Source organism: Schistocerca nitens, chromosome 3 (assembly GCF_023898315.1).
Source record: "Schistocerca nitens isolate TAMUIC-IGC-003100 chromosome 3, iqSchNite1.1, whole genome shotgun sequence".
In the NCBI taxonomy this organism is placed as follows: domain Eukaryota; kingdom Metazoa; phylum Arthropoda; class Insecta; order Orthoptera; family Acrididae; genus Schistocerca; species Schistocerca nitens.
In genome coordinates, this window is record NC_064616.1 from 718,198,752 (window position 1) to 718,223,001 (window position 24,250).

Below are 24,250 nucleotides of genomic sequence, written 5' to 3' on the forward strand. Positions count from 1 at the left end.
TGCAACAAACGAAAACGAACAAAATGAGTTACAAAAAAAAAAAAAAAAAAAGCGGGTCAGCGTCAGCGCCTTCTTGATGCCGTTTCATGGTGCTGCGCTGGTCAGTATGCAGTCGATGTTTTAGGACTGCAGACCAGCCATCCAGATAAACAAACAGATCTTTCGGGTTGAAAGCAGAAACAGAATGTAAGTTGTCCTGAATATAAAGACCAAAGAAATGAAATGAACCTGACCCAAAAATATTTTCATATTCTCCTGAATGCAAACGTGTAAATGTCACTGATCAGGTGTGAGACGGGCAGACAAAGGTTACGGAAGCACCAGTGTCTAACTAAAAACGCATACAGGGCCCAGCAAAGACAAAGTCACAAACAGTCTTTTTGCTTGTTATGGTATAGCACTTGGGCAGTATGAAGGCACATCCTGAATTCGGTCATTACTGGGACCGGTAGCTGGTTTAGAAAAACTACATTCACTGAGTGAGAAGGTGATCCGCGCTTACAAGAGCGAACGTAGGTAGAGTTCCTTTTCTGTTGCAAGGACACAGACTGTAGATGGCCTGGCTTTTCACAAACAAATTAATGCTCGTTCCGCGAAGGGCAATGTAGTCTGTTAGTGGTGGAAAATCTGTTGGGACATGATTTCACAGCAGACACACGCTCTGACACTTGTTTACTATGGCCACGGTGTGGTCGACTATTTGCATGCAGTGGTCGGTCGCAAGGCCGTACCAGTTTGTCACTTCACGTTGCACTGTAAATGGGAGCTGCCTCAAAGTTTTACACGGCACTATCACACGAGTCCTGATGTTCAATAATTTGTAACACTTGTTGCAAAGTTGGATCAATCTTTGAGAATTTGTTCACGAATCCTACTGTCAGGCACACTGTACGTAATTGCATCACGAATCATTGCGTCAGTAAAATACTGTCCACAGCTACACTGTCGTGTAAAACCCTGAAGTTCCATGACCCACTGAGGATACGTCTGATCGGGATGCTTCCGCAATCGCGAGAACTTATAACGGGTTGCAGCAACCTGTACCTTATCCTTTTAATACATAATAAGGGCAGAAACTAACTCAACGAAAGCTAGCAACTCCGGCATACTAGTCGGGAATAACTTCTGGGCGAGGTGGTAAACTCCTGTGCCGGCCGTTGACAAGAAATAAGGAGGTTTCACAGTACTTGCACTTGATATGTAGTACAATACAATGAGCGTTGAACTGAGCGTAGTACACGTTCCGTTTCTCTTGTTGGTCATCGAAAGCTCAAAAGAGTGGAATGCACGGAGGCAGTGCCCTGGCTGTGGCTGGCTGTTGTGGCTGAGTTGATGCAGCAGCGGCTTGTGCATTAATGAGCTGCTGGACTGACGTCATCAACTGCGACATTTGTTGGTCTTGAAACTTAATAAACTGCATTAGATCAAAGCAAGCAGCAACTACTGGCGTAGGCGCAGGTGGTATTGGAGGCGCGTTAGAGGTAATTTTAATGAGAGGAGCAGCCGGCCGCTGTGACCGAGCGGTTCTAGGCGCCTCAGTCTGGAACAGCGCGACCGCTACGGTCGCAGGTTTCAATCCTGCCTCAGGCATGGATATGTGTGTTGTCCTTAGGTTAGTTAGGTTTAAGTAGTTCTAAGTTCTAAAGGCCTGATGACCTCAGATGTTAAGTCCCATAGTGCTCAGGGCCATTTGAACCATTGGAATGAGAGGAGCGCCGCAACACATTATAAGTAAAAGCAAGGCAAAAGGACATACACAATTAGTAGCAATGCGCCTCTGAAAGAAAAGAGAGAAATATTAGCGACGCGCTGTGACGGAGCGGCGAAGAGCGTTAGTTCTGGAATTCTCGTCGCCAGATGTTGCGTCGGTTACTGTGGGAGTGAGCATCGACACAAATAAGGAAGGAGAGAAGTTGTGATGGCCGGTGGCAGAAATCCAAAATCATCTGTACAAAGCACTTAAATATTAATTGAACACTTTATTTCTACAAAGAATGGAACGATTACTTAACTTGTTGTGTCTCCCACGCGCAAATTCACTGACAATATCTTACTAACCGCAAAACGCAGTCTGATGCTCTCGAAGTCCGCGGCAGAACTGGGATCAACCAGCGATGGGCCGCTGTTTAAATCACCGTTGCCACGGGGCACTGAACTCTGTCTTCCTGGAGGTGTGGCGCTGCCCTTTGGCCAGCGGGTCAGCGTCAGCGCCTTCTCGGTGCCGTTTGGTGCCGCTGCGCTGGTCGGTGTGCACTCGATGTTTTAGGACTGCACATCAGCCATCCAGATAAACGAACAGGTCGTGTTTAAGTACCGGTCAAAATTCCCACAAGGACAGTCACTGCATTCCAGACAAAACAACATTAAGTTCGAATTATACAAACAGCTAAAACGGAAGTTTTGGTAAGATTTGACAAACATAATGAATAACACTGCATCCCTTATACGCTACATAAATGCAATTAAAGTCGAGGTAAACATGTTGCAGGAAGTCCATTACTTGTCCTCGGACGACAGACACAGATGTGAAGTGGTTACGGTGCGCGTGGTACACAATACGGCGATCCTCCCTTGTGGTGATCAGACCTGGTCGATCACAACCTTGACGCCGAGTATGTCTGCCCTCACATTTCCATGCAGTGCAACATCAAGCCACTGTCACATCTGAATGCTCCACAAATTTGAATACCGGAAGAGTTAACTACCGGCCAAATGAAGACCCACAATGAGGCCCCTTTTAAGCTCTGTCAGGTGCCGATAATGCTGTCTCATGCGTGCGCACCTAATCTCCGCGTCCTTCACTGTGATCATTCAACGTCTGACGCTCTTCACGCCCTACCAGGCCTGGTAACAGCACTAAACTCCAACAACACTAAAGCACTCGAATTGCCCTTTTACCTTTCACAGGGAATTGCAACTCTAATCGTTTACATACACGTCGATGGTGTGTATGTGTACGTAATTACATTGACAGCCGGCCACGTCTTCTGGGTGCTTCACTTTTTTGCCAGTCAGTGTACGTGTTGCTAGTATTTTATTGCAAGACAGTATCACAATTGCGAGAGATTGTGAATGTAGAGGGATCTTTCAAATTGTTTCATGATTCGTCCAGCTATTTACACTACTGGCCATTAAAATTGCTACATCAAAAAGAAATGCAGATGATAAAGGGGTATTCATTGGACAAATATATTATACTAGAACTGACATCTGATTACATTTTCACGCAATTATCAGAGAAATCAGTACCCAGAACAACCACCTCTGGCCGTAATAACGGCCTTGATACGCCTGGGCATTGAGTCAAACAGCTTGGATGGCGTGTACAGGTACATCTGCCCATGCAGCTTCAACACGATACCACAGTTCATCAAGAGTACTGACTGGCGTATTGTGACGAGCCAGTTGCTCGGCCACCATTGACCAGACGTTTTCAGTTGGTGAGAGATCTGGAGAATGTGCTGGCCAGGGCAGCAGTCGAACATTTTCTGTATCCAGAAAGGCCCGTACAGGACATGCAACATGCGGTCGTGCATTATCCTGCTGAAATGTAGGGTTTCGCACGGATCGAATGAAGGGTAGAGCCACGGGTCGTAACACATCTGAAATGTAACGTCCACTGTTCAATGCGAGCAAGAGGTTATCGAGACGTGTAACCAATTGCACCCCATACCACCACGCCGGGTGATACGCCAGTATGGCGATGACGAATACATGCTTCCAATGTGCGTTCACAGCGATGACGCCAAACACGGATGCGACCATCATGATGCTGTAAACAGAACCTGGATTCATCCGAAAAAATGACGTTTTGCCATTCGTGCACCCAGGTTCATCTTTGAGTACACCATCGCAGCCGCTCCTGTCTGTGATGCAGCGTCAAGGATAACCGCAGCCATGGTCTCCGAGCTGATAGTCCATGCTGCTGCAAACGTCGTCGAACTGTTCGTGCAGATGGTTGTCGTCTTGCAAACGTCCCCATATGTTCACTCAGGGATCGAGACGTGGGTGCTCGATCCGTTACAGCCATGCGTATACGATGCCTGTTATCTTGACTGCTAGTGATACGACGCCGTTGGGATATAGCACGGCGTTCCGTATTACCCTCCTGAACCCACCGATTCCATATTCTGCGCACAGTCATTGGATCTCGACGAAAACGAGCAGCAATGTCGCGATACGATAAACCGCAATCGCGATAGGCTACAATCTGATCTTTATCAAAGTCGGAAACGTGATGGTACGCATTTCTCCTCCTTACACGAGGCATCACAACAACGTTTCACCAGGCAACGCCGGTCAACTGCTGTTTGTATATGAGAAATCGGTTAGCCGGCCGAAGTGGCCGTGCGGTTAAAGGCGCTGCAGTCTGGAACCGCAAGACCGCTACGGTCGCAGGTTCGAATCCTGCCTCGGGCATGGATGTTTGTGATGTCCTTAGGTTAGTTAGGTTTAACTAGTTCTAAGTTCTAGGGGACTAATGACCTCATCAGTTGAGTCCCATAGTGCTCAGAGCCATTTGAACCATTTGAGAAATCGGTTGGAAACTTTCCTCATGTCAGCACGTTGTAGGTGTCACCACCGGCGCCAACCTTGTGTGAATGCTCTGAAAAGCTACTCATTTGCATATCACAACATCTTCTTCCTGCCGGTTTAATTTCGCGTCTGTAGCACGTCATCTTCGTGGTGTAGCAATTTTAATGGCCAGTAGTGTATGATCGTGTAATTTTTTTCTCTTTCGTGTGTAAGCGCATTTTGGTTGAGTGTAGAAGTTTAGGCGAGTGGTGTGTGCGCAGGCGCACCAGGTGGAGGAGGAGGGCCTGGGCGAGACGGCGGTGCTTCTGCAGACGTACCTGGGGCTCGCGTGGGCGCTGGGCTGCGCCGCCTTCGGGCTGCTGGTGGTGCGAGACTCAGTCGAGTGCCGCATCGCGCGCCAGTACCTCTGCCAGGCCGCCGTCTTCATCTGCGGGCTGTCCATTCTGGCGCTGACCACGGTGCGCGGCAGCTACCACGGATACGTGCTCTTCGCCTGGATCTACGGCATCTTCTGCGGCGGCTACCACTACTCGCTCAAGATGTACACGTACGAGCGCGTTCGGGCACGTAATTTCGCTCGCACCTGGGGCTTTGTGCAGTGCTCTCAGGCCATTCCCATCGCCATAGGCGTGCCCATATCAGGTGAGTTACTATATTCAGTGCACAAGATACAGCTCATTTAATGTACATTCAGGCTCATAAATTGAGGTTAATTGTAGAATGTGGTGCCACACATCGTGGCACTACACAAAACTGGCGCTAATAGCATAGGCACATAGAGAACACACACGACACAGGTCTGTAAGTCCACGGTATTGGTCACAAGTTGAGAAAACCGTCCCGAAACACATGTGCTACCAAAGGTCTGTTTCCTCCGCACGTACCCCGACATCAGTATTGGATATGATCACCATGCTCACGTACACAGACCACACAAAGCGTTGGCATACTCTGGAAAGGTGGTAGAGCAGCTGCTGGGGTATAGCCTCCCATTTTTGCACCAGTGCCTGTCGTAGCTCCTGAAGTGTCGTAGGGGTTTGAAGACTTGCAGCGATACGTCTACCGAGAGTATCCTAGACGTGGTCCATGGGGTATAGGTCTGGAGAACAGGCAGGCTACTCCATTCGCCTGATATCTTCTGTTTCAAGGTACTCCTCCACGATGGCAGCTCGGTGGTGTCGTGCGTTATCATCCATCAGGAGGAAGGTGGAACCCACTGCACCCATGAAAAGGCGGACATACTAGTACAAAACGACATCCCGATACACCTGACCGGTTACAGTTCATCTGTCAAAAACATGCCCGGGGTGAACATGCACCAATCATAATCCCACCCCACACCATAAAACCACGACCTCCATGCAGGTCGCTTTCAAGGACATTAAGGGGTTGGTATCGTGTTCCTGGTTCACGCCAGGTGAAAACCCGGCGAGAATCACTGTTCAGACTATACCTGGACTCGTCCGTGAATATAACCTAGGACCACTGTTCCAATGACCACATACTGTGTTCTTGAGTTCTCGACTCCAGGCTTTACGGGCTCTCCTGTGACCAGGAGGCAGTGGAATGCACCTTGCAGGTCTCCGGGCGAATAAACCATGTCTGTTCAGTCATCTGTAGACTGCGTGTCTGGAGACAACTGTTCCAGTGACTGTGGTAAGGTCCCGAGCAAGGCTACCTGCAGTACTCCGTGGCCGTCTGCGGGCACTGATGGTGAGATATCGGTTTTCTTGTGGTGTTGTACACTGTGGACGTCCCGTACTGTAGCGCCTGGACACGTTTCCTGTCTGCTGGAATCGTTGCCATAATCGTGAGATAACACTGTGTGGCACACGGAGGGCCCGTGCTACGAACTGCTGTGTTTGACCAGCCTCCAGTCGCCCAAGTATTCTACCCCTCATAACGTAACAAATATGTGATCTTTGAGCCACTTTCAACACACAGTCACCATTATCACGTCTTAAAACGCCTGCACACTTACTCGCTGCGCCGTACTCTGACATACACCAACACACCTCTGCGCATGTGGATTGCTGCCAGCGCCACCGTGAAACGACCGTAGGTCATATGACCGCATGATCTTACCCCAAAGTGCTTTAAACCCGCAAACGGCTCACCAGAGCGTTGTTTCACCATGTATCAGCATTCTCCTTAATTTATGAGCATGAGTGTATTTTACATTCCACACACTCAGGATGTTAGCTTCATTTCGCAAACAAATCGTTGCGTCTAGACCCTATTTACGAGGGAATTTCGAAAGTAAGTTTCGTCGTTGTTTTTTAAAGAGAAGCTGGTACATCAGGCGACACAAACAGACGCCATATGAATCCACATCCGTTGCTGGTTCAAAGACGGAAGGGGTTTCAGCAGAAGAGGAATGACACGTGCGCAGAGCGCTGAAGAACGGAGAGTAACAACAGATGGGCGTGCCAGAAGTCGTTCGAGTACTCATCACGATGACAGACAGAAGCGTAGTAACAGCGTGGTCACCAATGGAAGAGCATACTGTCATCCAGTATGAATAGATACGTGGGACCAGTGTGTTCGTCATCCATGAATGCCTACAGACAGTGTATAGCGGATAGGTCATGTCTCGTCAAATGGAAGATCGGATCGCTCGGTCTACAACCCCGATCTTGCCGTATCGGACTTGCACCTGATCTTTGCATTGAAAGCCGATCTCTCGGCAAGTCCCTTCCAAACCATAGCTGCGGTGAAGCAGACTGTGTGACAATTCCTTGCATTACAGGGCACAGAGTTTTACCAGAATGGTTTCTTAAAACAGACTGCACGCTGTGACAAATTTCTCAATGTCGGTAGCGACTGTGACGAAAAAGGTTGCAAGGTGTATAGTCGTGATGCCATGGTGTATTTCTTTTTACCCATAAAGTTTCCTTTTGGAAAACAATGACGAAACTTAGTTTCGGAACGTCCCTCAGAGTCACCGAGAACATACGACCCTGCCAAGAGTAAAACATTTCTTGCTATCAGCAAAAAACGCTTTAGAATAAAGTAACTTGCGGAAAACAGTGTGAGAAAAGCAGATAATTACAAACCTAATATTTCTTAATGACTCTTTGATGAGCCGTGAAGTTGATATCACGTATAGTGTGATTCGATCTGGATATTAACTGGAGCTTGGTGTTCTATGACTTGACGTTAACATGTGAAATTACGCTGTCGAAGTGAACTAGGCTGTCATTAAATTATATTCAGAAGCTGGTGCCCTACATCCAGATGATACTTGCCAAAAATCATGTTGCACCACCGTCAGCTACTATGAAGAATCTCAGTAATTGCTACCAGTTTTTCATCATCACAAATCATTATCAAGCAAAGAAAGTTTTTCAAACACATTATTTGTGTGTATGTCTGCATGACGCTCAGCAACACTCTACATAATTTCAAAAACGCAAATTGAAGTTCTGAACGATTATACTTGAAATGTAAGCATTGTTCATAAAATTCAACGTCATCAATTGATAAAATGGTAAAATGCACTTTCTTGACAGAACAGTTAACATGCAATGTGTGTGTGTGTGTGTGTGTGTGTGTGTGTGTGTGTGTGTGAGAGAGAGAGAGAGATAGAGAAAATGAGAAAGGAGGGAGGAAAGAAGGAAGCGAGGAAGGGCACCTTTAGTTTCGTTTTGAGTCGTTTCTTGTTTAACTCCCCGGCAGTTCCATCATGACAGAACACAGATTTCTGTTGCACTTAGCTGTATTCTTGTTTAGTATTTTCTCTCATTCATAACATTGTGCTTGAAGTAAATTATGTCAGTTATTAGTTTCTGTAGAGAGACCTTACTGAACTTAAATGGAAAACAATAAAAGTGTGTCTTGCTCGAAGCTGCATCCTGAAATTACATTACTGTCAAGAAAGCATGTGCGTGATAGCGAAAATAAAGCCAGGCCACATTCGTTTAGAGTTGGATTTGAAGTAAGTCGAGATCTATTCGCTTTTAAAAGTAAAGAACACAAAGAGGAAGTGTTCACAGATTAACTGGATCAACTGGAATTGTGTACTAAATGAACTTCTTATTTGATTACATTGTACGACCATAGTTTTAGGTTGAGTCGCTGGGCAGGGGCCACTTTCTTGCTCATCTCGTACGTAATTCGGAGCTGGTGGACGGAAACGGCACCAATGTAGCTCAACTCGTTCTGACGCAAGTTAGCCCTCTGTAAGCGGTACCGTCTGTGGTCTGTGGATACATTCATTGACTTCTACACTCCTGGAAATGGAAAAAAGAACACATTGACACCGATGTGTCAGACCCACCATACTTGCTCCGGACACTGCGAGAGGGCTGTACAAGCAATGATCACACGCACGGCACAGCGGACACACCAGGAACCGCGGTGTTGGCCGTCGAATGGCGCTAGCTGCGCAGCATTTGTGCACCGCCGCCGTCAGTGTCAGCCAGTTTGCCGTGGCATACGGAGCTCCATCGCAGTCTTTAACACTGGTAGCATGCCGCGACAGCGTGGACGTGAACCGTATGTGCAGTTGACGGACTTTGAGCGAGGGCGTATAGTGGGCATGCGGGAGGCCGGGTGGACGTACCGCCGAATTGCTCAACACGTGGGGCGTGAGGTCTCCACAGTACATCGATGTTGTCGCCAGTGGTCGGCGGAAGGTGCACGTGCCCGTCGACCTGGGACCGGACCGCAGCGACGCACGGATGCACGCCAAGACCGTAGGATCCTACGCAGTGCCGTAGGGGACCGCACCGCCACTTCCCAGCAAATTAGGGACACTGTTGCTCCTGGGGTATCGGCGAGGACCATTCGCAACCGTCTCCATGAAGCTGGGCTACGGTCCCGCACACCGTTAGGCCGTCTTCCGCTCACGCCCCAACATCGTGCAGCCCGCCTCCAGTGGTGTCGCGACAGGCGTGAATGGAGGGACGAATGGAGACGTGTCGTCTTCAGCGATGAGAGTCGCTTCTGCCTTGGTGCCAATGATGGTCGTATGCGTGTTTGGCGCCGTGCAGGTGAGCGCCACAATCAGGACTGCATACGACGGAGGCACACAGGGCCAACACCCGGCATCATGGTGTGGGGAGCGATCTCCTACACTGGCCGTACATCACTGGTGATCGTCGAGGGGACACTGAATAGTGCACGGTACATCCAAACCGTCATCGAACCCATCGTTCTACCATTCGTAGACCGGCAAGGGAACTTGCTGTTCCAACAGGATAATGCACGTCCGCATGTATCCCGTGCCACCCAACGTGCTCTAGAAGGTGTAAGTCAACTACCCTGGCCAGCAAGATCTCCGGATCTGTGCCCCATTGAGCATGTTTGGGACTGGATGAAGCGTCGTCTCACGCGGTCTGCACGTCCAGCACGAACGCTGGTCCAACTGAGGCGCCAGGTGGAAATGGCATGGCAAGCCGTTCCACAGGACTACATCCAGCATCTCTACGATCGTCTCCATGGGAGAATAGCAGCCTGCATTGCTGCGAAATGTGGATATACACTGTACTAGTGCCGACATTGTGCATGCTCTGTTGCCTGTGTCTATGTGCCTGTGGTTCTGTCAGTGTGATCATGTGATGTATCTGACCCCAGGAATGTGTCAATAAAGTTTCCCCTTCCTGGGACAATGAATTCACGGTGTTCTTATTTCAATTTCCAGGAGTGTATTTCCCACAACCAGGCCTTAATACAAGTGACAATGACCGGTACCAGATTACCAGGTTTCCGACACAGACAACATGTCAGCATAAGACAACATTTGACTTCTGTGATGCGGTTGTCGCACTGTACCAAGATTTGTAGCGTCGCCTTGTGAGTCGAGTACTGATTGATTATTTATAACATAAAAACTGTTATTTTCAACCATTTGCACTATCAATAAAATGAAATTAGAAAAACATAAACAATATTATTCAAGTCGCCGTTCCGGTAGTATTATTATTAGACTAGAATGAATTTAAAGATTTCAAAAGGAAAAAGATAAATTCCTTTCTGACGTTCTACAAGAAAACATTTGGCATATATTGTGTCTCTGGGCTACAACCATGACGTAGTTGCTGTCAACCACCATCAAATAAACTTCGTATTAGTGATAAAAAAAAACTCCGAGACCTATCTTGCTGAATAATAAGGCGACTTCAAAGTTCACTGAAAGAACCAAATTTTTTCAATGTAAGTGAAATAAGCAGAATTAAGTTTGTCTCGTGAATTTTTCCTCACCGTATCGCTTAATTAGGAAACTAAATGTTTGTGACACCTTTGATAATCATTATCTGTGAGTTTTAACATCAGTGACAGCGTACACTCTCTCAAATATATTTGACACGTATTGTCATGGACATACGTAATAGGAAAAAGGTACGGAACCAAAGCATCAGTATCACACGTTACCCAGATCCGCCTGCACTATTAAAATCTCATCACGTGTATACCAGTCGGCGAAAATCAGAGCGTTCACATTTGAATCCATATTGTTACGAGCAAGTTCATACCACCTTAACTCTGTTAAGATCATTCTTGACCTAATATCACAGCTGTAACGCATAGCTAATAGGATCTCTTCAGATAGCGGTAGCAATACCGTAAATTTGTTCAGAGTTCTCGCGATACTGGCGTCGAAACGCAACTTTCTAGCATGCAGCCAGCGTTACGGGGCATGCTGCGGAGCAACTCAATCTGTTAGCAACGAAGCGTTGTCGTGAGAAGCTAAAAAACTATGGATGATATTCAGTATCTATTTGTTTTATTTTTACGTAGGTCCTAAGTCACTGTTAGTGGCTTTTTAACTTGCGCCATACAGAAAAAAGTTGAAGGACCCATAACGGGACTTTATTCTCGTACTTTCTACTACGCAACAGTTGGCTCACGGCAAATTCATTTTGAAGTTAAAGAAGTTTTTTTTATATAATTCTAGCTAAATATTAAGCCCCGAGAGAGCTCTTAAATAACTTTCTGGTTCATTAATGTTCTCGGGAAATCGTAATCGACTTTCAAAGCTGTATAACGAACTGTGCTTTCCTACTTGGATGAGTTAGCCGAATAAAACGTGTGCTGCTATGAATTGACTATCAAGCTAAATGAACAGATTTGGAAAATATTTAGCTGATCTATTACTCAGTAGGTTTTCTGATTATATGAAATAAAAATTCAACAAAAGTACGCATAGACTTGTAATAAAAATCGAGTGTTCCACTTTCTAAGCAGCGGTTCATACAGGGCACATCCATCATCTAGTAGCGATTCAGTCGGTCCTCCATATACGAATCCGAATTAATCTCCAACTAAGTTGGAGTCTGCACAGACATATTATATTGTGTAGTAACCCTAAGTTCTTTAGGGTTATTTGCATGCTGATCGCTCTGTGTCGCGTAGCAATCAGCACATCTTTTTAACAATAGTGCTGTGACTCGACAATAGCTCTCGGTGGCGCTAGTGGACGTTGCTATGGTGATGATGATGATGATGATGCATGATAAGTGTCATCTGATGGTTTCGTAAAATTGTATGACAGGCCAGACGACACGCTGAATGTCATATCAGGGCAATAATTCTGATGGTAGATTCATTTAAACTAACAGAAACTCACAAAACACCACGACGATAAACTGACACACCAAATTCTTTGCCGCATCGCTGATTACATACTCATTGTACTGTTGTCTCGAAATAAGAATTTTCTGTGTTTCCTGTACAGTTCGTGAGAGAATTATGTCGACGAGGTTCGTATATAGAGTACTGTAACGAAACATGATCCACACCAGGGGCACGTCTACCTCTCTGTCTGTGCTGGTTTATTTTTAATGTGTGTGATCAAGTCTTACAAGAACTTTCACTTTCACTTTTCTACATTTCTGTCGGGATATCTTAATGATTCCGTATGTTTGTTAATTTCACCAATGTCTGTTTTGCCGATCCAGTGAAGCATTTCACTCACGAATGAAGAAAACGTGTCGTTCCTCTTAAAGAAGAAAGTGATCTGGGATTATTTAAACCAACTTCAATTCAGATTTTTAGCTTATAGACTCAGCGTTCTTTTTCAGCTCTAGCTTGGGTAATGCTTCATTAGTCAGAGATGATAATTAGGAGTGACGAGAGAACCAACTGTTATTCGAGTGTTATTAGTGCGTATGTTACATCAGTTATCCGTTCACACCTCTCTCTGCAGCTGGCCTGAAAAGCAACGAAATACTCGCTGATCAAATGCTTTTATTTCGAGGGTAACATATTTTATCCCTTATACATAATAAAACGTTTTCCCACTCTTTTCAGATTTCAGTTTGACTCAGCTAAATAAATGACAGCAATCAACTGGAAACTACTGGGTTTCAAAAGTTTCATTTTGAACACAGAAGAACCGCGATTGCCATTTGCAGAAAATTACTCCGAATAAACATTTATCTTGGTAACTAGAGTACTAATTGCCTTGCATTCAATACTGTGATTGCATTAATTTATCCCAATTTTTCTACAAAACTACCGATATCGCCTTTTTGTTTACCACACATCATTAAAAGCTTCCATTACGTCATCTGAGGCCTTTGTCTGATGTACATTATTATTTTACTTGAAAATCAGTATAAATAACTTCATCTCATCTCGTTGTGATCTAATGTAGTTTAGACTGCTTGGCATGAATATTCGTGCTTAACGGGATATTGGAGACAGGGCAACAGTTAGCAATGGAAACTATCAATGGGGGAAGGAGTTCACTGCGTCTTGCTGGAGTGACTATACCAGTATATACCTAAAGTGATTCAAGGGATAACAAGAACCATAATCAGGATGATCGGACCTTGCTCGTCGCGAAATTACAGTTTCTTGAACCATGTCCCAATTCGTTTGGTAAAAGTGTATGAAAAACTCCGGGTCTTGTAAGTTAAGTTCTCAGATGAATAGGCATACATATGGCTGATTACCGGATGGTGGTGAAATTTCATCACGAGCAACACACTGATAATTGTAAGATATAATGCTCTAAAATCGGAAGCCCCGGGTACAACTACACTAAATCCACGATTTCATTCAGTCAGCTCCTTTATTTACGTGTATTTAATACATTCAGAAATAGTTGCATGTTCTGAAATCTTCTGTCACTCAATGTTATATTTATAACTATCTCAATTTCAAACTGGTAATAGTCGGCGTAAGAAATTCACCTTGAGTAGATGATGAACATTGAGGTTAGCTTTCTAAACTTATGTACTCGGAAGTATTCTGTTCAGATTTTCACCCAATGTAATATGCTTCAAGCAGTGCAGCGTTAGATAGGGATTCCTAATGATTCACGAACAAGAGCGAAGTGGCACATGATTAAAATGCAGTACTAACACACGGTTCGAGCTGATACGGAATATCGTCCTACCCTTCCCCTTGTAGTTTTTTCTAATTAATTATTTTTCGGTTTCTACTTTGATACTCCTTGTACCTAAGGTAGTGCTTAATAGTACCTGAAATACTTCATACACACCCAGAAATAAAAAGGAATGAATGAAGGAAGATTAGGATCTACTATCCCCTCGACTACGGGATCATTAGAAACGCAGATCAAGCTCGAATTGGACAAGGATGGAGAAGGAAATGTGCTGTGATCTTTTCAAAAGAACCAGTCCAACATTCACCTTAATTGATTTAGGGGCATTTCTGAAAATTTATGTCTGGGTGACCGGATCGTGATCTGAAACATGCTCCTCCGGAAGGTTTGTGTGATTTATAGCGGACATGGAAGTTTCTGTTGAACGGAAACGACTTCGGAATAGATTAACAAAGGAGGAGACTCCGAATCATATATTTCATTAAAGAAAGGTAACAGGTAGACTGGATGCCTAGAAAATTTTGCTATATGAAATGTGATATGAATTTGGCTTTATTACAGAAGGAGTTTTCCAATGTTTGTCATACCACGTGCAGAAACTGGTTTCTTGCGCAGGAAATAAATGTTTTATAATCTTGGTTAACTGCAATTAATGCCACAGCATTACTTACACTTTATTATCTCTTATGTAAACTATTTTAGGCAACTTTGTGCATTCTTAAGGTATTTTGTGAATCCAGAAAAGAGCATTCATAATGCTGTGTGGCGTCATTTCGCAAATTGCGCATTGGCCGTTGTTCAAGCGTCTCGTAATTAAAATTTTATCCCTGTACATACATCCCTCATGTGATTTGTAGCTCATAACATAGGTCCATTCAAAATAAAATGCTTCATTCACTCAGTGAACGTGAAGGCACGACAAAAAATCGTTTTGTGCATCGACAACACTTTCTTAACAATTGTGTATGAGGGTATGCAGTATGCGGTGGGTCCATTTCAATAGGTTTCTTGTCGTAGAACTGAAACATCCGAAAGATAAACCCCACATTTCTAATTTCAACTGACAGTCTTCCTTATATGACACTCCTTTTATTACGAACAGATGTTGCTAACACAAATCTAGAACCTCTGGTCGAACTGTGTTTTTCATTGGTAGACACTATAGTATAGCTTTCGTTTCCTTGTTTCCTTTATTTTTATTTTGTGTGTGTGTGTGTGTGTGTGTGTGTGTGTGTGTGTGTGTGTGTGTGTGTGTGTGTGTGTGTGTCTTAGCGACTGTAAACTAACAAGGGAACCTCCCCATCGCACTCCCCTCAGATTTAGTTATAAGTTGGCACAGTGGATAGGCCTTGAAAAACTGAACACAGATCAATCGAGAAAACAGGAAGAAGTTGTGTGGAACTATGAAAAAAATAAGAAAAATATAGAAACTGAGTAGTCCATGCGCAAGATAGGCAACAACAAGAATATTGTGAGCTCAGGAGCGCCGTGGTCCTGTGGTTAGCGTGACCAGCTGCGGAACGAGAGGTCCTTGGTCCACGTTTTCCCTCGAGTGAATAGTTTAATTTTTTATTTTCAGACAATTATTATCTGTCCGTTCGTCTGTCCGATGCTACGTAACTGCGCCGTAGTGTGGGGACGCTACAACTAAACAAACATCGAAACACACGTCAGTCGGCTACAGCACACGGAAGAGAGTATTCCTGCTAACGAGGCTCACTGGCTGGCAGTTGACTGTTCGCTACTTTGGACGAGAGTGCATTAAATACGTGAGATGTATTGTGTGGGCAATATGAGTCCAGTAAATACAGCTCGCGACTTCATTGGAGAGGCACGTCATTTCGTCTAATAATCGCACTATTTTGCGGTGCGGTCGCAAAACACAGACACTAAACTTGTTACAGTGAACATAGACGTCAATGAACGAACGGACAGATCATAACTTTGCGAAAATAAAGAAAGTAAACTTTTCACTTGAGGGAAGACTTGAACCAAGGACCTCTGGATCGCAGTTGCTCACGTTAACCACGGGACCACGGTGCCCCTGAACTTACATTATCCTTGATGTTGCCTGTCTTGCGCATGGACTACTCAGTTTGTATATTTTGCTTATTTTTTTATAGTTCCACACAACTTCTTCCTGTTTTCTCGATTGATCTGTGTTCAGTTTTTTAAGGCCTATCGAGTGTGCCAACTTATAAATGAATCTGAGGGGGGTGCGATGGGGAGGTTCCCTTGTAAGTAGCGGCTCGTTCCACAGCGAAGTAGATTTTTGCTCATGTGATCCCACGACCTCTCATAAAATGAAATAAATAAACAAAATGAATAAACAAAACCCTTTAAACTTGAATTATACTCAAAAATCAATAACAATTGATTATTGCACGCACACTGAACGAATATCAATAATATTTAGGTTTTTCGTTGTTTCTCGAAATCAGTAAAAGCTAATGTTAGGCTTGGTTTCCGTGATAACGCGAGGGCTGGTTCATTCTATAATGACCACACTGTCAGTGAATTGTTAAACAGTAATCTTCCTTCCTTCAAAGATTTGAATCGCCGCTAGAGGTCACTCTCACTGTTTTCGTTAATTTTAAATATTCATATTGAACCTGAACTCCATCGAGAAAAATTCGGAGGTTAGCGGGGGTAATCTCTGAGTATTTTGCTACACGGGACCCGAGGTCTTCGTTGGTTCGTTAGAGTAATACTGTAATTATGATTTGTTCGGGGTCTTACGCCAATTACCTTTCTTTCTGTAAAAAGATCTACACTGTAGTGAAAGATGCTATAGTATTTCATTCCAAAACTGTAGAACACAAAACACACAATAACGCAACAACTCTTAGGGGGAATACGTACACATTTATCGCTGCAGGAACAACTCAGAATAGCATCGACGTGCTGCTCTACCGCTTCTTTCCGTGGACCCATACACTAGGAGCGTATCTGCCATACCCTTTTTCTTAATTTAATGCCTTTTGTGACGTGACCATGCAATCACCTCAATAGTGTGCTGTAAAGTATGACGATACGAACGTGAGGACAACATAGCACCTAGTGGCCGAGCGGAGAAAACGGCCAACCCTTCATTAGTAAACCTATACATACTGCTCTGTGTCAATGAGTGAATGGAACAAGTTTGTTTGCAAACAAGACATAAACTGCGCATGCCGTTGCCATTAACACTGTTGAGGAGATATTTTTCAGTTTTTGAGTACAGTACAGCAGTAAAGATAAATGGGGGTAAGAAATCATTCGAAATGCAACTACTCTGTAAAGAGCCACCGGGCGACATGGGTTCCCTATACCAATATTTTGTCGATGGAGGTAGGATTCATCCCGCACGTAAATGTGTATGTAGTCAGTGAGTTCATTCGCCGAAGCCTCCGGTGACGAGGTACACTACCGGTCGAAAGTTTTCGACAGCTATGGATTTGTGGTTAAAACAGAGATTCCGTTTTGAATATTCTATCATATCCATGTTCTGAAAATAAAACAAGTGTAAACATGTAAAGACCTATTGCCTGTGTTGAATATCTGACTGATTGTTCGCATCCACGTTCGCATCGTATCCACGATAATACTGGCGTACCCTTACCTAAGGCGATTCTATCTGAATAGGCCTAATTCATTCTGATGTCTGTGTAACACCTGGTTCGCATTAGTTTACAATACATTGTGAGCACCTAGCGGTGTGTTTGTTTACCTGATCAGGTTCGTATCATATTAACTACTAATGAGACGGAAGCAGGACACTGGAATTGAAAAACGTGGTGCAATTGTAGCTCTGCATTAGGAAGGTTATTCTAATAGGACAATAGCAACGAAAGTTGGCGTAGCCCAATCTACAGTGGTGTGAACATTGCAGCGGATCAAGAGAACTGTGCCAATGCAAGTGTTTCGCAATCTGGAAGACCCCGAGTAACATCAAACAGGGAAGACCAGTTTATATTTGTACAGAAAAAACGCCAGAGAACTCGTAGTGCACCTAATATTCGCGAGGAAGTAAATAGAATGCGGGCAGCTCCAATCTCTGACTCAACAGTGCATCGCTGTCTTCATGAACATTGTTTAAAAGGCCTCGTATCGGTCAAAACACCTTTATTACGAAAACAAAATAAAGTGAAAATATTGCTATGGGCACAGCAACATAAAAGCTGGAGCGTACAGCAATGGTCCAAGGTGTTTGTTTGAACTATACAGAAAACAACTGTCGAATATTTGTTCGTCGATTTCGTAGAGAACGTATGAAAATTGCGTGTGACGCCAACGGTGAAGCATGGTGGAGGGTCATTCCTGGTGTGGGGATGCTTTGTGAGTGATAAGTCGATGATTTAGTGGGTATTAATGGAACATCAAAGAAGGCAGGATATCACAGCAGACTGATCAACAATTCAGTTTCATCTGCCAAGACACTTAATGGTCGTGGGTTTGTTCCGCAGGAGGATAATGCTCCCAAACATGCTTCTAAAGTGTGCAAAGCGTATTTCAATGGAAAAGAGAAATTTGGGGAACTGAACAATATAATTTGGTGACGTCATTCACCTGACTTAAATCCCACTGAACTCGTATGGGATTAACTTAATACGGATATCAGAAAATTGAGGTCATCTAATGTTGAAGTCTATGGAATAATTTGCAGACGTGTTGCACTGTAATAACTACAAAAACACTAAAAAATGTTTTCTGCAGAATGCCACGACTTCGTGCAGCTGTTCAGAGGGCAAAGAGTGCATACTTTGAAGAGGCTAACAGCTAAACCATGTGTGTCGTACTTAACGATAGAGAGAGAAAATACTTATTTTGTTCATTTGTTTAGTTTGTGCAATATGTTCGTATATTGAAATAAAGTATATAGTTTTGACCGGTATTGCATATGGTTCACACATCAGCAGCAGACATAAGGATAACGTAGCGGTGCTTAGAGAACGTGACAATAGAAACAAAATCTGTCGTTCCTTCCTGCTATGCATACTACACAGCTGTCGAAATCAGTGTGTCTACCCGGTGCAGGGGTGTGCGGCGCTGATTGGCTCTCCGAGGCGCCCAATTACGCGAAAATTTTCCATTGTTCCCTGTGATGAGGTGGTGTATCACTGAGGTCGCGCCGTGATATCGAACTATGAGTTATTCATAGATAAACATAATGCAAAAATGAAATATGTATCACACTGAACATAGTAATTAACTGGAAGGAGCAGTTATTCTACGCAGAGAAGCAGATGGGTGCTGACAAGTTTATAATCTCTGGTGCCCTGTAGATTTCCTAAATCACATCAGACTCTTGCCATGATACTTCCCGCGACAGTTGAGGGCCGATTTCCTCGCCCATCACAGTCTCATCTTAAAAAAGGGGTCAATATAGAGGGTGATTCAGAAATATTTTTGCCAAGACAAGATAAAAAGTTTGTATAAACAAAGGCAAAAAAATCCTTACCTTATAAATGATTGATCGAAAGTTCATGCTCAACACACCAGTTATACATTATCAGTTTAAAGTGTCATCAGAAACTCGTAATAAATGTTCGACATGTCCTCCACACATGCATGAACTGGTCGAATCATGAACTGTCACACACTTTCAAATCCTTCCTCGCGATGGGGAAGGGTTTCGGAGGTTTCCATGACACTTCGATGAAGAGTCTGTGCGTCTGGATTTTCTGCTGTATTAACTATTGTTTAAGGTGCCCCCAAAGTTAAAAACCCATAGGATGAGGTCTGGAGAACGTGCCGGCCATGGAACTGAACCTCCTCTATGGTAGATACCGGCCAGTGCATTTCGAACGACGAGACTAAAATACACTCCTGGAAATGGAAAAAAGAACACATTGACACCGGTGTGTCAGACCCACCATACTTGCTCCGGACACTGCGAAAGGGCTGTACAAGCAATGATCACACGCACGGCACAGCGGACACACCAGGAACCGCGGTGTTGGCCGTCGAATGGCGCTAGCTGCGCAGCATTTGTGCACCGCCGCCGTCAGTGTCAGCCAGTTTGCCGTGGCATACGGAGCTCCATCGCAGTCTTTAACACTGGTAGCATGCCGCGACAGCGTGCACGTGAACCGTATGTGCAGTTGACGGAGTTTGAGCGACGGCGTATAGTGGGCATGCGGGAGGCCGGGTGGACGAACCGCCGAATTGCTCAACACGTGGGGCGTGAGGTCTCCACAGTACATCGATGTTGTCGCCAGTGGTCGGCGGAAGGTGCACGTGCCCGTCGACCTGGGACCGGACCGCAGCGACGCACGGATGCACGCCAAGACCGTAGGATCCTACGCAGTGCCGTAGGGGACCGCACCGCCACTTCCCAGCAAATTAGGGACACTGTTGCTCCTGGGGTATCGGAGAGGACCATTCGCAACCGTCTCCATGAAGCTGGGCTACGGTCCCGCACACCGTTAGGCCGTCTTCCGCTCACGCCCCAACATCGTGCAGCCCGCCTCCAGTGGTGTCGCGACAGGCGTGAATGGAGGGACGAATGGAGACGTGTCATCTTCAGCGATGAGAGTCGCTTCTGCCTTGGTGCCAATGATGGTCGTATGCGTGTTTGGCGCCGTGCAGGTGAGTGCCACAATCAGGACTGCATACGACCGAGGCACACAGGGCCAACACCCGGCATCATGGTGTGGGGAGCGATCTCCTACACTGGCCGTACACCACTGGTGATCGTCGAGGGGACACTGAATAGTGCACGGTACATCCAAACCGTCATCGAACCCATCGTTCTACCATTCCTAGACCGGCAAGGGAACTTGCTGTTCCAACAGGACAATGCACGTCCGCATGTATCCCGTGCCACCCAACGTGCTCTAGAAGGTGTAAGTCAACTACCCTGGCCAGCAAGATCTCCGGATCTGTCCCCCATTGAGCATGTTTGGGACTGGATGAAGCGTCGTCTCACGCGGTCTGCACGTCCAGCACGAACGCTGGTCCAACTGAGGCGCCAGGTGGAAATGGCATGGCAAGCCGTTCCACAGGACTACATCCAGCATCTCTACGATCGTCTCCATGGGAGAATAGCAGCCTGCATTGCTGCGAAAGGTGGATATACACTGTACTAGTGCCGACATTGTGCATGCTCTGTTGCCTGTGTCTATGTGCCTGTGGTTCTGTCAGTGTGATCATGTGATGTATCTGACCCCAGGAATGTGTCAATAAAGTTTCCCCTTCCTGGGACAACGAATTCACGGTGTTCTTATTTCAATTTCCAGGAGTGTATGCTGGAGCCCCACCATGCATGAACCAAACATTTCTTTTTATTTGATGGGGCACATCTTCTGGTAAGCCCTGGAGAGTGTTCTGAAAGAAATCCTTTTAGACAGCAGCTGTGAAACGTGCTGGGAGAACGTAGGGACCTATCAGGCACCTACAGACCTAGACCACACATTAATCTTTAATTGATACTTACGTCTAGCTTGACTAATGCAATGGGCAAAGCCTTCTCTGAATGAGTGCATTGACGTTGTTTGATTGTACCAGGAGAGGCGTTCAACAAAAACTTTCATTAATAATTTGGGAACGAAGGATTTTCGCACATATGGGTATGTTTGTGATAATGTTGCAGCAAAGGTGAAGATGCAAAAGGAGGCCTACACAGATCGCTTATGAGCACTAAGATTGATGAATGATAGAAGTAGCATAATCGTACAGCTGAGAAGCCAAGATAAATGGAGGACATACTATGAAGAACTGTTTAAAGAAGATCGATCCGGATTTCAAGATATATGCTCCGTTGTAGGCAACGAACATGACACAAAAATCCAAGAGATAACAACAGCAGAGATACAGAAAACAGTTAAACAATTTTAAAAAACGGCAAAATACCGAGATCTGAAGCTGTTTATATGGAGTTATTGATGGCTGGACCAAAAATATTACTTGAAAATCTCGCGAAGCTATTTAATCTGTCTTAGTGGAGGGGATATCCCTCTCGAGTTTAAAGAAGGGTTCATCACAAACATATTTAGAAAGGGAAGCAAGGATGGCTGCACAAATTATGAAGGCATCACAGTTCTCAGTTCTGTATCCAAATTGTATGCTAAGATTCTTAAAACTGGAACTGAAAGAGAAATGGAGGAAGTAGAAGAACAGAGTCGTTTGTGGATAAGTAGGTCTTGTATTGATAATATCTGGATAATTAGAGTGGTAACTGGCAAGAGAATGGAACTTAATTTGGGGACTCGCGTGGTTTTTATAGATTTACTGGGATGTGGGGACGAATGAATACCAAGAAAATTCGTAAATGTTATGTACAAGCAGATGTAAAGCTGTATTCAGATAATTCTTGTTGTGTTAAAGTTGGTAAGTTACTGTCACAGAAATTTAAAGTTAGTGAAAGACTGATACAAGGATGCTACTTAGCGTCTACACTGTTTAAAATGTTTTTGAACGAAGCACTGAAAAATAGGAAAAGGAAGTGGAAAAACGTGTGTATTACAATAGGTGATGACACTCTGTTCTCCCTAAATTTCGCCGACGATCATGTCATTTTCGTTGAGGAAGAAGAGGAAGTGTATTACATGTTAAGAAAGCTTAAAGAAGAACATGAGCAGTGCGGTATGAAACCTTTACAATAACTGAATACTTGGTTGTCGGAGATACAGGAAGGGATTCTGTCGCCGCACGGAGTGGCCGCGCAGATTGAGGCGCCATATCACGGATTGCGCGGCCCCTCCCGCCGGATGTTCGAGTCCTCCCTCGGGCATGAGTGTGTGTGTTGTTCTTAGCATAAGTTAGTTTAAGTAGTGTGTAAGTCTAGGGACCGATGACCTCAGCAGTTTGGTCCCTTAGATATTCACACACATTTGAACATTTTTGATCTTGTTATCAGTAATGAATCTACAATTAAGTATAGCAGATCGTATAAATATCCATAGGCAGTCATTTCGGGCAAAGGTGGAAGCTACGAGGAAATAAAAACAGGACAGGAAAGGGAAAAGTGGCAATTAAGAAGCTACATTAATTGGAATAAAAGTAAGTCAAGAAATTTAAAAAGGATATGCAAAACTTTAGTTGAGAGCATTACTCTCTATAGTACTGAAATGCGGGAAGTCTCCAGAAGTCTCCAGGGCCAATGAGAAGGAATTAAAAGTAACTGAAATGGAGTTTACGAGACGAAGTTGTGAAGCAACAAGAAGACACAAAATAAGATATGTGCTATGACTATAGATGAGAGTTACCGAGGATGTTGTAGACTAACATGGTATGAACATATTACAAGAATGCCAGAGAAAAGACAGCCTCATAAAATATGGCAATGGAGACCTCCACGACACAGAAAAAGAGGAAGACCCTGGCTACATTGGAATGCTGGAGTGAGGCGTGAGATGAAGGACAGATCCAAGCAAGAAGAGAACTGGCAAGAAAGAAGGATATGGAAACTTAAATGCGAGAGACTCCGCATGGTGTACAAAACTTGCAATAAAGTAGTTTATATCTGCTGTTTTTCTTGTTTTGGTGTAAAGAACAAGTTTTAAAAAGTATCTCTGAATAACTCCGTATATTAATCTCGTCGCCGACGGTGAGTTAAAATGTAAACTTTCCTGTGACCCGTACAATGGAGTTATTGTGCTGATCGGTGACTGCATGTTAGTGCAGCTGTTCGTCAGTTCAGTAGTACGCACCAACGTCATTGAAACGGTAGCCTGTGGTCCCTCTCGCCCCGAAATAGGTTGCACTGTTTCATTTCTTGCAGAGAGCCTGTCTGTAACCGCGTTTTGATACCCCACAGGGTACATCAACGTGGGCTGCGGCAACAAGGCGGGCTACTACTTCAGCTCGTCGTGCGTGCTGGTGGGCAGCCTGACGCTGTTCTTCATCGACGTGCACCGGCGGCGGCTGGCGCGCCACAAGCACGGCGACGGCTCGCGCCAGCTGTGCCAGGTGGAGGCGTGTCCGCAGCGGCGCCGACCCTCCTTCTCGCACGAGCCGGACAACCGCGACCCCCAGCTGACGGACGCGCAGCTGGCCGGCGTGCTCGTGCCGTGCGCTGCCGCCCCCGGCGTCGGGCTCGTCGGGACCGCGGCGGGCGTCGTCGTGGGCGCTCCGGGGGTGGTGGCCGCGGCGGCGGGGGCGGCGCCGGGGGCGGCTGCGGGGGCGGCGGCGGCGGGCGGCGAGCTGTTGCTGGGCGGCGGCTCGCTGCTGCTGGCGGCCGCGCACGCCGCCGACAAGCCGGAGCTCACCTGCATCTCCGAGGAGGGCATCGCCGACATGGACCTACCCGACAATCTGCTCGACGACCTCGACTACATCGGCGACTGTATCACCTCCTGCAACAAAGTCGAGAACTACCTGATGCTCAGCGAGTTCGAGAACAACCTCATCGCGGAGATGCCCGTCGCGCTCGATCGCAAGGGCCGTCGCTGGTCCATCGCCAGGCAAGTTGCTGACCCAATAGGTTTCTTTTTTGCT

General features: G+C 45.3%; 1 protein-coding gene across 1 annotated transcript in view; it reads left to right on the forward strand.

Moving 5' to 3' along the window:
- Positions 1-24,250, forward strand: part of LOC126249402 (monocarboxylate transporter 2-like) — a 141,714-nt gene that overhangs the window by 93,452 nt on the left and 24,012 nt on the right. The window contains exons 5-7 of the mRNA XM_049951055.1: positions 4,797-5,178; positions 23,571-23,777; positions 23,904-24,220. Of these exons, the coding sequence (XP_049807012.1) occupies positions 4,797-5,178; positions 23,571-23,777; positions 23,904-24,220 (906 nt within the window). The remainder of the gene's footprint in view (positions 1-4,796; positions 5,179-23,570; positions 23,778-23,903; positions 24,221-24,250) is intronic.